The following is a 15,103-nucleotide window of genomic DNA, read 5'->3' on the forward strand; positions in this document are numbered from 1 at the left end:
GACTAAGCCGCTTCTGGCGAACCAGAGCAGCACACGGAAATGCTGTTTACCATCCCACCAGAGCGGTACCTATTTATCTACGTGCACTTTGACGTGCTTTCAAACTGCTAGGTTGGCAGGAGCTGGGACCGAACAACGGGAGCTCACCCCGTTGCAGGGATTCAAACCGCCAACATTCTGATCGGCAAGTCCTAGGCTCTGTGGTTCAGACCACAGCGCCACCCATGTCCCTGACTTGATGCTAGACTACCCAAAAATGGGGATAGCACACATTTGCGTAACTGGTTGTACAATGGATAGTAGAAAATAATATGTTCTACAGTTTCTGGCACATTCACACTTCACTAGCACCCTAATGCCACTCATATATAAAATATATGAAAAACAAAAGGTGCACTGTCGAAACAAACATGTGCCCAGGTCAACTTCAAGTCCTGGGTGGGAAGTGTCTTACTTCCAATATGGTTTCAAATCGGCTGGCAGTCTCCATTGAAACAAGAATTTCTCCAATTGTTTTCTGCAAAAAGAGAGAGAGAGAGAGAGAGAGAGATGGCAGAATGAACCAGAGAAACAGACAACATGCTATGAAAATATGCACAAGCTAACAGATAATAGCATTTACCTCCCCCTTTCACTCATTGCTAGGACAAATGTTATTTTGTACAGTAGTACTCCAAACTTCACCCACTGCCAGTGGCAGAGCTTCATGCTCCGGCACCGGGGGGCGGAGAGCAGGTGGGGCGGGCCTGGCGCATGTTCCGGGGGCATGGCATGCCAACCGCAGGGGTGTGACACGTGTCCGGGGGGTGTCGCATGATGCCTGTGGGGGCGTGGCACCCAGTGTGGGTGGGGGAACAGCCGCAATGGCACCCCACCAGGATCACGCTGCCGGGTGTGGTGCGCTCCCACCCCACTTCTCTTCCTCCACCAGTGCCCACTGCTATCAACACAATCCCAAGAATATTTACTCAGAGTTCTCATATCTTACCCTCCTGCCCTTTCTATTAGGAAAAGAAGCATTTAACATGCCTGAGAATTGCTAAGGTTGTCCAAGAGGGGTTTTTTCCTTAACATGCTGACGATATGTATGATCCCATTAGCAGCTGGCAAGTTTCGTTGTCTAATAAAATATTGTTGTGCTGGTTCATCTGAGTACCTGTAGTTCTGTGTGGGTGACCCCTGGGAAAGTAATACAGGATCATTCTATGGTGAACATTTCAATACAGTATGAATTCAGCTAATAGATTCGGATATCTGTACTTTATTAACAGGCAGGACTGATTTGTTCCTTACATTCCAGGACAGTGCAAGATTGAATGCAAGCTCAGGGGGGGGGGGAGTTTATTACTATATAGGCACACACACACACACACACACACACGGCTGCAACCCTGCTCATTCTACTCGCCACTCCCCCAACACTGGAGCTTCACCTTCCCAACCCCATTTCTGAAACCACTTCTCTCTTTGTTTCTGCTGCACAACTTTCCACCCATTTTCACCGTTACCCACACGTCCATGCAGCTCCCTTTTGTGCAACTCCCCTTGTATAGCGACCAGCCCTTGGAAACCTCCTGCATCTTCCTCTCCCCACACATTGCAACTACTATGCACCTTTTCCACCTTCTGCCCAATTATGAAGCCACCATCCCCTCCTATTCTGCAGCCCCTTTTGCATTCTCCGCTTTACCCTCATTCTCATGCATCCTACTCCCTCCTTTTTTTGAAATGTTTCATTTCCAGCCCCCAGTTTCTCCCTTTCCCCTCCCTCTTCCTCCTTCCTTTTCCGCAACTCTCCCTTTGCACACAAACCATCCCTATTCCCATGAGTCTTTTTGCAGCCCAAGAAGAAGTAGGGGGGGGGGAAGAAGGCCTGCCTGCCTCAGGCATCTTAATGCCTTGTGCCAGCCACAGATGGAAAGACTGAAGAAAAGCAAAAAGAACATCCAGGAATTGTTGATTTACACAGGGGAAAATACTGCATCTGAAAACAATCCAAAAGCCAAGGTAATAAAATACTTTGCACTAAACCCATGTGAAGTGGCAAATATACTGAGCAAAATAGCAAGCTACACTTGGACAATTCCAGAGGAATGCATCTGAAGGCATTTAAAACAGAGTGTAAGACTTGAAGCATGACAGAAATAACTGGGTGGAGGGGGGTGGAATGAAGCAATGTCAGGATAGACCTACAGTCCAGTTTTTAGAATTTCAAACCAGGATTAGAAATAACCTTCCCATTATCTTATTTTACCTGACTGGAGAATGTCACTTTCGGACCAGCTAATGTCCACAGGCCCTTTTCGGTATGATCCATTAAATGCAGCCCAGGGATTATGTGCAGTTTGCATAAATTATTTGCAAGGGTTTCCTTTGAGGAGACAAAATAGGATATAAAAAACCAGAACTGTTTATGTTTACTCATGCTGTTTTTTATAATAGCATTTCCAATTCCACAGTACAAAAAGTGTTTTGTTTGGACCAAAACAGCGTTGACTGCCAAGCGTTGACTTCTTTTCTTCAATCAAAATGATTTGGTGAATGTTGCAGTTTTAAGTTCTGATAATTTGGAGTTCTGAAAATTGACATGACAGGTTTTAACTTACTCTTAGCTTGTCCTGTTTTCTTGAGACTTATATTGTAATACTTATTGGCTACAAATAATAAACATTTGACTGACTAATTCACAGTGCAATCCTAACATCTACTCAGAGGTCCCACTGAGTTCAATGGAATTTATTCCCAGATAAGTGGGGTTAGGGTTGCAGCCCAAAAATTACTTTTAGTTTTCACTGCAAGAGACCAAGAGGAGAGACCAGGTTGCTGGACTAGAGTCTGATCTAGCAGACTCTTCATATGTTCCTAATTGCAGCATCACTACTAATGTGGGCAGAGTTCTACTGAGGTGCTGAGGATTTTAAGGGCTCTATCTTCCTCTTTGCAGATTCAGCACATTTTATTGCTGTCTGATGAGGGAGGGGGTATTTTTATCACCTCTTGAACAGCCTCTCTTATTTGCCCTAATATCCATTTACATTTCTGGGCTTGGAGGGTTAAAAAACAAATAAGAAGGAATGATTAATTTTTATGTTTTAAGTAGCTAAAATAGGCTATATTCACCATAATTTTATTCCTCTTCAGGATGGCAAAAAGCAAACAAACAAGCCAAATGTAGAAGGAGGAACTTTTAATATCACTGGGTATGTTTGTTGAATGGGTTGTATTTAGAATTTGAAAAAGCTTTAGGTAAAGTCCCTCACCAAAGTCTTTTGAGTAAGCTTAGCAGTCGTGGAATACAGGTAAAGACCAATAAACGTGCGTACAAAAGACAAACAATTGTGCACACACCGAACCCAGAAGTGAGCAAAAATGTCACTCAACAACACATCATGAACAGGGCATAACGGTGGCAGGTATAATAGGGCGGGGCAAACTTACATGTGCTCCACCAGGGCATGGTGGTGGTTGGGCAAGAAATGGAACCCTCGCGTGAAATTGTCATGGACTGTAAAAGGAGATGTCCTCTTGTGGATCAGTTAAGTGGTTTAGAAACTGGAAGCAGAGTTGGAATAAATAGGTAGTGCTCCTGATGAAGGGTGGTAAAAAGCAGAGTCCTCAAAGGACTAGCACTGAGGGCTGTGCTTTTCAACTTGATGATATATAGTAAAGTAGCCAAGTTTGCTGATGATACCAAATTGTTCAGGGTGGTTGAAGCAAAAAGAGATTGTGAGGAGCTCCAAAAGAATCTCTACAAACAAAGCAAATGAGAAGTGAAATGGCAAATTCAATTAACTGTCTGAACTGGCAGTGTCCAACTAGGAACACAAACTTGGGGTTAGTAGGTTGATGAAGATGTCACTGAGGGCTGGAGGACCTTAAGGACAAGATTGAAAATAAAATTGCCAATACCATAACGCGCTTAAACAAATCTGTTAAGTTGTGGGTTAACATAGCAGCCGGCACAGCGATTTCTTCAAGTAGCTCTTTATTAAGATAAGCTGGAATAGAACTGACTGCGAACAGCTCAGCCGGCCTGTATTTATAGGCAGCTGGCTGTCAACATTGTAACCACAACAGCCCAGAGTTCCCGCCTAAACTAACTGCCGCGGACCTGAGTGAAAACTATCTACAGACCTGAGTGAAAACTATATACAGTATCCCCCTGTTGGCCCAGGGTGAAACTACACTACATAACACCCCTCCCCACCGAGATAAGGCGTTAGTTACAATCGTAATGGTTTCCTTATATACAGCACTACGCGTAATGGTTCAATTAGGCACAAAAGCATATCGGTTACATTTCCCATACTTAGACCAACCGTGATACCTGTCCAGCAACGTAGTCCTTTAAATGAGTTGGGCGCTTGGAAACTCTGCCAGACCGCCGGGGACTGGTAGCCAAGTCCGGAGGGCCACACAGTTCTCGCTGAGGCTGTGGTGCGACCCTAGGTGGCGTTGGAACCAACTCCCCTGGATCCGCTGCTGTGGGTGGAGCCTCCGCAAGTGGAGTGGTCTGAGTCTGTTCTGAGACGGCTTGGTTCGGCTCCACGCTGGCAGTTTGCGAGGGAGGTGTAGGTGGGGCCTCGCCATCTGTACGTGTCTCTTCTGGAGCCGCAAGCGCAGTTGGGGGCACCTCGGTAGTGTCTAAGTCGCCAACCCTGCGCCTAAGCTGGTCTATGTGCCGTCGCCACAAATGTCCGTCTTCGAGTGCCACCTGGTACGAGCGAGGTCCAGTGACTCCCACTACTGTGGCTGGCACCCAAGGGATGTCCCCCACATAGTTCCGGGCAAAGACCTGGTTTCCTGGGACAAATGACCGTGGTGCGTTGGCACAGCCTGGGGGTTCAGCCACGGCAAAGTCTGGGTGTAGCCGGTCGAGCGGTGACCTGAGGCGGCGGCCCATAAGCAGTTCAGCAGGACTCCTCCCTGTGGCCGCATGAGGAGTGATGTGTTGCACGAGCAAGTATTCGGCGACCCGCTCATGCCAGTCTCCCCGGTCCAGGCGCGCCAGTGCCTCTTTTGTCGAGCGCACCATTCTTTCCGCTTGCCCGTTGCTGGATGGATGAAAAGGTGCCGTTAGGGCATGGCGGATGCCCAGTCCCAAAAGATACCGCTCAAACGTGCCTGACGTGAACTGCGGTCCGTTGTCAGAGACAAGGACATCAGGACACCCATGCGTTGCAAACAGGCCTCGCAGCACCCGGATGACAGCTTCGGTAGTGGTGGAGGGCATCAGGGCGACCTCCAGCCATTTGGAATAGGCGTCCACCACTACCATAAAGGTCCGGCCGTGAAAGGGGCCAGCCAGATCGATGTGCACCCTCGACCAGGGTGTCTTTGGCGTCTCCCAGGTGTGTCCCTTAGCTGCTGGTGGTGCAGGCCTCGACTCTTGGCACGCTTGACAGGCGGACACCCAGGCAGTGATGGCATCGTCCATATTAGGCCACCAGACGTAACACCGAGCCAACGCCTTCATTTTGACAATTCCCGGGTGGCCAACGTGCAGAGCCTCCAGGACGCGCTGACGGAGTCCCTGGGGAATCACGACGTGGTCTCCCCACAGCAGACAGCCGCGATGAGCTGAGAGTTCATGTTGTCTGGTTGCGAAGGGCTGGAACTCTGATGCAAAAGGCCCTTGTGGCCACCCCCTCCACACCCAGTTGAGCACCCGGCTGATGGTGCGATCCTGGGCAGACGCGGAGGCCACAGTGGCAGCCGATACAGGCGCTGCCGGAAGATCCTCAATCAGAAGGAGCGATGAAGCTGGAGCCGGGTCTTCCACAAATGCTGGAAGAGGGCAACGGCTGAGGGCGTCGGCATGGCCCATCGATTTCCCCGGGCGATGGATGAGCCGGTAGTGGTAGGCAGCCAGGAAAACAGTCCATCGCAGCATGCGTGGTGAGAGGACCGGTGGAGTTGGACGATCACCGGCGAGGAGGCCCAGGAGTGGCTTGTGGTCAGTGATGAGGTTCATCGACTCGCAAGTTCAAGTCTTCACTCCAGTCTGCCAAGGAAAGTTGTTTCGCTCTCACCAACTGCCGCTGCCCGTCTGGAACCACGATTGGCCAAACCGACTCGTCTACGCGACGCAAGCTGAACGTCACGGTGCTCATTGAAGGAGCTCCATGTGACATGGAGATCGACACCGGGTCTGCCCTGTCCGTCGTGTCATGGAGCACCATCAAAAGACTGGTACCCAGAGTATCCAAAAGGCAACTCGACTCTCACCGCGTACACCTGAGAGACTACCAGGGAAACGACATTCCCGTGGTAGGCGTTGGCCGGTTCCGGATCGCCTTCAAGGATTTTTCGGGCCTGCTCCGGTTGGTGGTGGTCGAAGGTCAGCGGCCAAGCCTCCTAGGGCTAGACTGGTTTGATGCCCTCGGCCTGGAAGTCACCGGCATCAACTGCATCTCTAACGCAGAGACTGAGGGTCTGGTCAAAGACTTTGCCGAGGTTTTTGACGGCACCTTGGGACAATATACTGGTACGCCCATCTCCTTTAGCCTTGATCCACAAGTCGCCCCCATCAAGCTTAAGCCACGCCGGGTTCCCTTTGCTCTCAAGGCTAAGGTGGACGAACAACTGGACAAACTGATCGCCCAAGGAGTTTTGGAGCCCGTTGACCACGCAAAGTGGGAAACCCCCATCGTCACGCCTGTCAAGCCAGATGGGTCGGTGAGAATCTGCGCTGACTACAAGTGCACAATCAACAAGGCACTTCAGCAGCACGCTTATCCGGTTCCTGTTGTCCAACACCTGCTGCATTCCCTGGGTGAGGGTAAGGTCTTCGCTAAGCTGGACCTTGCCCAAGCCTATCAACAACTGCCAGTCGATGATGCCACTGCTGAAGCCCAGACGATCGTCACCCACCGGGGAGCATTCCGTTGCCGCCGGTTGCAGTTCGGGGTGAGTGTGGCTCCTGGCATCTTCCAAAGCCTTATGGAGAGTCTCCTGCAAGGGTTTCCAGGCGTGGTACCATACTTTGATGACATCTTGGTGTCTGCAGACTCACACCAGCAGCTGTTCGAGCGCCTCCGTGCCGTGCTGACCAGGTTCCAGGAGGCCGGGCTCAAGGTAAAGAGGGAGAAGTGCTTGATTGCCGTTCCACAGGTAGAGTTCCTCGGCTATCTTATCGATGCCTCCGGCCTTCATCCAACCACATCCAAGATCCGCGCTATCCAGCAGGCCCCCACCCCAAAGGACAAAACGGAGTTGCAGGCATTCCTGGGGCTGCTGAACTTTTATAACATGTTCCTGCCCCACAAAGCCACAGTGGCTGAGCCTCTTCACCGACTCCTTAGCACTAAGACGCCTTGGGCCTGGGGTCATCGAGAGACGGCGGCCTTCAACGCGGTCAAGGCTCTCCTTTCTTCAGACAGTGTGCTGGTACAGTACAGTGAATCCAGGCCGCTGGTCCTTGCCTGCGACGCCTCACCTTTTGGCATCGGTGCTGTCCTTAGTCACCGTTTTCCAGATGGAAGAGAAGCACCGCTCGCCTACTTTTCCAGGACACTATCTCCGACGGAACGGAATTACAGCCAGCTCGACAAGGAGGCATTGGCACTTGTGGCTGGAGTGAAGACTTGAACTTGCGAGTCGATGAAGGGGGGGTGTCAGACGGAGCCGATCGGCAGACCTTAGCGATGTGGCCCCTTCTGGAACACCTCCTACAGATGGCGTCTCTGAATCGACACTTGGCACGGGAATGGTCGCCTCCGCAGCCAGCACATTCCGGTTGGCCCTTGGACTTCTGTTGGAGCTTCCTGCGCTCCCGCTTTGTCTGGTGCACGTCAACGTCTTCACTGGAGGATGCCTCATCACTGCTGGCCTCTTCATGATGCACTGGAACTGGCCCCCTAGCAAGACGCGGGCTGATGGACTTGTGGATCTCCTGGGCGGAGCGTTCAGCAGCTTCTGAGGCCACAGCCTCCTCAATGGCTTTCTGTAGCGTGAGGTCTGGCTTGGCTAGGAGACGCCGTTGCAGATGGATGTCCCGGACCCCGCAGACGATTCGATCCATCAGGGCATCGTCTAAGTCTCGGAACTCACAGTGCATTGCAGCCTGTCGCAGGGCGGTGACGTAGTTGTTGATTGACTCCCCCTCTGCCTGGTTCCGGTGGTAGAACGCATGGCGGGCAGCAATCTTGGACGGCTTTGGTGCGTAGTGATTGCGGAGCTTCTCTTGGATCGTGTCCCATGGTGTTGCCTGGACTGCTTCAGGCGCAACCAATGCTCGGGCCGTCTCAAACACCTCAGGCCCACAGAGGCTGAGGAATAGGCCCCGCTTCCGATCCACTGATACTGCTGTCAGCTCGTTGGCTTGGAGGTAGCAGTCAAACCGAGCGAGGTAGGAGTCCCATGACTCAGAGGCTGGCGCAAACGGCGGTAGAGGCACAAGTGAAGCCATGATTCCGATGCCGGCGTGAAGGGCGATGGATGGAACACAGTGCTCTAGCCAGAACAGTCAGCTCTGAATTGGTTCTGCTCAGTGATTTCGCTCAGTGATTTCGCTCAGTGATTTCGCTCAGTGATTCAGCTCAGTTCAGAGGCTGGCCGCATCTGGCTGTGCTCTGATGTCCATCGATCCCACCTTCGTCGCCAGTGTTAAGTTGTGGGTTAACATAGCAGCCGGCACAGCGATTTCTTCAAGTAGCTCTTTATTAAGATAAGCTGGAATAGAACTGACTGCGAACAGCTCAGCCGGCCTGTATTTATAGGCAGCCGGCTGTCAACATTGTAACCACAACAGCCCAGAGTTCCCGCCTAAACTAACTGCCGCGGACCTGAGTGAAAACTATCTACAGACCTGAGTGAAAACTATATACAGTATCCCCCTGTTGGCCTAGGGTGAAACTACACTACATAACAAAATCTATGGTGTGACCGCACTTGGAATACTGCGTAGAGTTCTAGTCTTCACAAGGCAAAAAGGATTTGTAAGGTTGGAAAAGGTTCAGAAAAAAGGCATCTAAAATGATCGAGGGAGTTGAGCAAGTCCCCTATGAGGAAAGGGCCCTTTTAAGTTTAAAAGAAAGGTGAGTAACAGGAGACCTGATAAAAGTGTTGAAGATTATGCATGGTTTGGAGAAACCTCTCCCATAGTATTGGAACTTGGGGGCATCCAAAGAAGCTGAATGTTGGACAATCCAGGACAGAAAAAATAAAGTACTTCTTCAGATGGCCCAACAACTTGCATGGCTTTAAAACAGGATTAGATGAGTTCATGGAGGATAAGGCTCTCAGTGGCTACTCGCCATGATGGCTATGTTTTGCCTCCACTGTCAGGGGCAGAACACCTCTGGACACCAGTTACTGGCATCCCAAGCGGGGAGAGTGCTTTGCCCATGGGTGCAGCTTTCACTGGCTGGCCACTCTGAGAACAGACTGCTGGGTTAGGCATGATATTGGCCTGGACCAAAACAAGGGAAAAGTGTGGATGAGCGTCTCCCTTTTCCATAAAGACCAATTTCAGAAGTAGCAATATTTACCAACAGACACCAGCGCTTACATTTAACTCCATTCTGTCATAGTAAAGATTGGCTGGCACAAGCACAGTTAAAGGGCCATGGTTTTCCAGGAGAAACGAACAACCCATCTCTATAAAAAAACAACACCCCCCCAAGAAAAACAATTAGTATAATAGATTGTGACAGACCTGATTAGATTTGGCAGAATATTTATGCTAAACTGTATCTTCAGGCAGAGGTGAACAACTTTCACTTTTTTTAGTACTAAAGAGAGATCCCATTATAGATTGCCTCACATTCCTTTTTGTTTTCTTAAAAGCAGCCGCCCCCATCACTACCCTGAAGAACAATGGAGAATGTTTTCACCTGTGCCATTTTCCCAGTTTAAATTTTCTTTATTTGAGCTTATTTTATACATTTCTACCCCACTTCTCTGTCTAAAGCACCTACAGCTGCATACATAATAAAAAAATAAATCTGTAAAGCGGTATCATAATCAACAAATATTATAATACTATAATGCTTATTATAAATAATTAAAATATAATATTGTAAATAAGATAAATAATAACTCCGATAATAGCAGTTGATCATAATTTGGCCCATCTACCCAAGAGTCACCCACATAACTGTCTTGGTTCCCCATCATTGCTGCTGACAGGACCTGTTTGGTGAAATGAACCTGAAATGGCCACCAAAAAATATTTTAATTATGTTCTGAAATACATAATTAAAATACTTCCAGATGCATAATCAAACAAACACTGAAGAAACTTACCAAACATTTTGATTGCATGGCTCATTGCCCTGGCGTTTCCCCCTACCACATTCAGAGAAGAGATCTCCCCCAGGAAGGTTTTGTAACACTTCCTGCCATCTGCAATTTCTCCATCTTTGCAGGTACATCTGATCAATATAAGAGAAGAATGAGAATGGTCCCCCCCCACCCCTGTAAGCTGCTCAGTTACCAAGCCTGGTTGTAACTAAGTCACACAGATTTATAGCAATGCCGGAGCCACATGCACCATGGGACGGACAATGGACATTTTAATAGTGTTGTGAGTTGGGGGGGATTAAGCTGTATGCCTGAGTCCCTTCCAATTCCTGGATCCAGCAAGGTTTAAATTGCTGGACTAGCCAGGCCTAAGTTTGGGTCGCTAAGGTAACAAAGGAAGTGGTTCTGCGCCAGATTACAAATGGGTGCCCCCCTCACCTGGTTGTGGGTGAGAAGGACAAAGGCCAGAGTTCAGAGTAGAGTTTTATGTTACGTAGAAGCTGGAAGCAAGGCAGCATGCTAGGAAGGCAGAAGGTCAGAGCCATGTTTGATTTCTACTTGAATCCAAGACCATGGCCATGGGAGAGGCAAGACCCCCTTTGAGTGTGAATGTTGGAGAACTCCTCCATCTCAGGCTCAGATTGCATAAATGTTTAAATAAACCAAATATCCTAAAGACACTACCGTCTCCACTGCCCCTCATTCTGAGAAAGCTGAACGCTGGGTAAGCAGCAGGAACCCCTGGAATTTCACATGGCTCAGAGATAGGGGTAGCATTCAACACTTAACAGAAATAATTAAATTAAACATTGCTTATCAATCTTTAAATGTTCACAGTAGCTTGTGACATCATTTAACTTACTACGCAACAATAATATGATAACAGATGCAATAAATATAGCCAGTGTCAATTAAAAGCTGCAGTAAAATCAAGATAATCCTAGGGTTCAATTCACATTAATGTTCTTTTGTTGCTTCTTGCTTGCTTATAAATCACACAGCACATCAGCAAAACTGTAGTTACTTTGTTCCTTTTCCCTTTATTTTATTCTGGAATGTTTCAAGACTCTTTAGATAATGGTTGCTTTTCGTTGTTCTTATTGCATTGTCCTTGTATTGTTGATTTCTGTGAGTTATTGTTATTGGTGGGAATGGTTTTGAACCTGCAGAACCTTTTGGGAAAACTTTCCCCACCTTCCTCCCCTCCTGATCATTAGCCTTTAACCTCTATTCTTCCTTTTATCCTATATGCATGCCTTTTCTCCAGCAGTTAAAATTGAGCAAAGGAACACTATAGCTACAGAACAGTTTTCCCCACCTCAACCTTCATAATGTGTTCCTGAAAAGCTTACCTTATTGAAGCATCTGGGTCAATCTCACACGTCGCAGATCTGTCACAGTTATGCGGCTGACATGAAAGGGTGTTGAAGCAATCTTTATCACCATGCCTGATGAATCCTGGCTTACACAGACAACGTGCCTAAGGAAAGAGACACCAGAGGAGCAATTCTGTTGGGCTGGATGAATCCCTAGCCGGAATTAAGATTGCCGGAAGAAATATCAACAACCTCAGATACGCAGATGACACAACCTTGATGGCAGAAAGTGAGGAGGAATTAAAGAACCTTTTATTGAGGGTGAAAGAGGAGAGCGCAAAATATGGTCTGAAGCTCAACATCAAAAAAAGAAGATCATGGCCACTGGTCCAGTGAGAGATCTTACTTTCTTGGGTTCCATGATCACTGCAGATGGTGACAGCAGCCATGAAATTAAAAGACGCCTGCTTCTTGGGAGAAAAGCAATGACAAACCTAGACAGCATCTTAAAAAGTAGAGACATCACCTTGCCAACAAAGGTCCATATAGTAAAAGCTATGGTTTTCCCAGTAGTGATGTATGGAAGTGAAAGCTGGACCATAAAGAAGGCTGATCACCGAAGAATTGATGCTTTTGAATTATGGTGCTGGAGGAGACTCTTAAGAGTCCCATGGACTGCAAGAAGATCAAACCTATCCATTCTGAAGGAAATCAGCCCAGGGTGCTCACTGGAAGGACAGATCCTGAAACTGAGGCTCCAATACTTTGGCCACCTCATGAGAAGAGAAGACTCCCTGGAAAAGACCCTGATGCTGGGAAAGATGGAGGGCACAAGGAGAAGGGGACGACAGAGGACGAGATGGTTGGACAGTGTTCTCGAAGCTACCAGCATGAGTTTGACCAAACTGCGGGAGGCAGTGGAAGACAGAAGTGCCCGGCGTGCTCTGGTCCATGGGGTCACGAAGAGTCGGACACGACTAAACGACTAAGCAACAACACATGATATCTTTGAGGGAGCATTTGCACAAGGCTCCTTCAGCATCTCTTCCTTGCAGTTCACAAGGAACTAGCCCTACGCAATTGGCTCTTTGGACAGAGACTTCCCTTTTGACCCTTCTAACAGGGTAGCCTGTTATCACCATCACAGGGAACAAGGGGTGGGTGATTCACCACTTCACCACACCCCGATTGGATGGAAGACTCTAGGATTCTGCCCAAGGCCTAAATCATCAAAGTTGTGACTAGTGCTATGGGAAAGGTGAAACCTGCAGAGCAGGGGAAATTCCTTTCTGGCTCCGAATACGGCAACTGCCAAAAGACCACAGCAAAGCGCTCCTAGCTGAAAAGAAATGGTGAGAGCAGTAATCAACTATTAATGAAGGGAGGGGAAGGGTGAGTGACGCTCCCAGCCGCCGGGCTAAGTAAATGGCCGTGCCCCACCCCACTGCAGATTGGCTCGTTTGAAGGATGAGTTTGACGGGAACCCTTGAGCCTTCGTGGCAACTGGAGATGACAGAAAGAACATCCTAAAATGGCATCGCACGTCCGAGCCACAACCGCCACTCACCAGCAAGATGGTAAGTGGCCAATATCAATAAAAGCATCCATAAAATATTACTGATACTCCATGAACGTATTTCAACTTTGGGATACTATTATTAAAAGTACAAGCTAATAGTCCATTGTGTAATGGGGCACATGGCAGCAGCTGGTGGTCCTGAGTAACGATTTTGAACCTCAAAAGACCATTCTGACTGCCATCTGAAAACATACTTACTAGGGATGAAGCCCCAATAAACACAGTGGGACTAACTTCCAAACCAACATGCACTTCAGTATGAAATAAACATGTATGTCGAGGCAAGTGTTTCAAACAAGTGCTTATGATGCCTCCACCCCTTTTTTTCTTTTTTGCAGACAAACCTATGCTTGAGAACATACCATAAGAAATTACACCAAAGACACGTAGAGTGGGCTACCTGCAGCTTTCCCAACAATGGCGCCAAGAGATGGTCTTGGCTGGGTCTAGTTTCACTCCCACCTTTCTCTGGAAACTTTCTGCACTTTGGAACATGCAAACTTAAAAGATCCTTATTGCAAGCTGACTACTCTTTGTTGCACAGAGTGTGACTCTCTAGGAATCTGTACTGTAGAGTGTGACCACTGAAGTAATCCACAATGACTTATTCTCCGCTGATAAATTATTCAGCTGTCAAGTGGTTTTATAAGTTTTATCCCTTCCATTTCTAGGAAGTATCATCTACAGGCATTTTGAAAACTATCTAGAAAACTGCACACAGTGTCATTTGCTTTTAGGGCAGAACAGTAACAGCTGAACCTGTGTGGTCTTGTGGTAGCCAATATATCTGACTGTATGGGGTCTCTGCCATGGGAGGCATATTCACCCAGTGCTCCCGGTGGAATACAGGGTCCGATTTAAGGTGCTGGTTTTGACCTTTAAAGCCCTTCACGGCCTAGGACCCTCGTACCTACGGAACTGCCTCTCCCGGTATGCCCCACGGAGAGCCTCAAGGTCCATAAATAGCAACACCCTAGTGGTCCCAGGCCCTAAGGAAGTTAGATTGGCTTCAACCAGAGCCAGGGCCTTTTCAACTCTGGCTCCGGCCTGGTGGAACGCTCTGCCTCATGAGACCAGGGCCCTGCAGGATCTGATTTCTTTCCACAGGGCCTGTAAGACAGAGTTGTTCCGCCTGGACTTTGGCTTGGAGCCAATTTGATTCCCTCCCCCTCTTTCTTTTTTCTTTTTCCTTTCTCCTCCTGTGATGAGGCTGCATTTTAATATTTTAATGTTTCAATATTTTAATGTTGTATTTTAATCTTGTTTTTAAATTGTATTCATTCAACTTGTTTTTATTATTGCTTGTTAGCCGCCCTGAGCCCAGCCTTGGCTGGGGAGGGCGGGGTATAAATAAAAATTGTTGTTGTTGTTGTTGTTGTTGTTGTTGTTGTTGTTACTGTACATTATTAGCAAACCTAACTGCAATTAATCATCTTACCTCTCCTGGTCTTATATAGCTACACAAGGAAGTATTTCTAGGGCAGCCTCCATTATCAGTGAGACAAGGGTTTATGGGTTGGCAAATCTTCCCATTTCCGAGGTACCCAGCTTTGCAAGTACACTCATATTTGTTTGGCCCAAGAGTCTTGCAAGTTGCAAACGAGGAGCATGGGTAGGAGCTGCAAGGATCCTGGTCTGGAAAAAAAGGTAAATGAGGGATATTATGGGTAAATGATAGACTGGATAAAGATGCCTAGCCCCCAGAACATAAAGGCTGTGCAGCACACAGTCAACCAATGGAAGGGGTAGCATCTACTTGGATAATTTATTTTTAATGAAATTCAGTAGACGTGATCTAATTTGAAAGCATCCCCTTCATCTGTGCAACATGTACCTCACCAAAGCTAATATCAACCAGGTCAAGATCTTGGCACTGCAGTCACTGATTTGGCCAATGACATCACTTTCTGGTGGTTCTATCAGGCCTCAGCGGCAGTGCTAGGGAACTGATGCCTTGGTCCCA

General features: G+C 47.9%; 1 protein-coding gene across 1 annotated transcript in view; it reads right to left on the reverse strand.

The window, feature by feature from the left end:
- STAB1 (stabilin 1) overlaps nucleotides 1–15,103 on the reverse strand; it is a 100,367-nt gene that overhangs the window by 73,552 nt on the left and 11,712 nt on the right. The window contains exons 8-14 of the mRNA XM_081185174.1: nucleotides 14,579–14,775; nucleotides 11,598–11,725; nucleotides 10,249–10,376; nucleotides 9,512–9,600; nucleotides 2,255–2,371; nucleotides 1,030–1,179; nucleotides 455–517 (exon numbers count right to left, since the gene is read on the reverse strand). Of these exons, the coding sequence (XP_081041300.1) occupies nucleotides 455–517; nucleotides 1,030–1,179; nucleotides 2,255–2,371; nucleotides 9,512–9,600; nucleotides 10,249–10,376; nucleotides 11,598–11,725; nucleotides 14,579–14,775 (872 nt within the window). The remainder of the gene's footprint in view (nucleotides 1–454; nucleotides 518–1,029; nucleotides 1,180–2,254; nucleotides 2,372–9,511; nucleotides 9,601–10,248; nucleotides 10,377–11,597; nucleotides 11,726–14,578; nucleotides 14,776–15,103) is intronic.

The sequence above is a fragment of the Podarcis bocagei genome (assembly GCF_964188305.1).
Source record: "Podarcis bocagei genome assembly, chromosome: 2".
Lineage (NCBI taxonomy): Eukaryota > Metazoa > Chordata > Lepidosauria > Squamata > Lacertidae > Podarcis > Podarcis bocagei.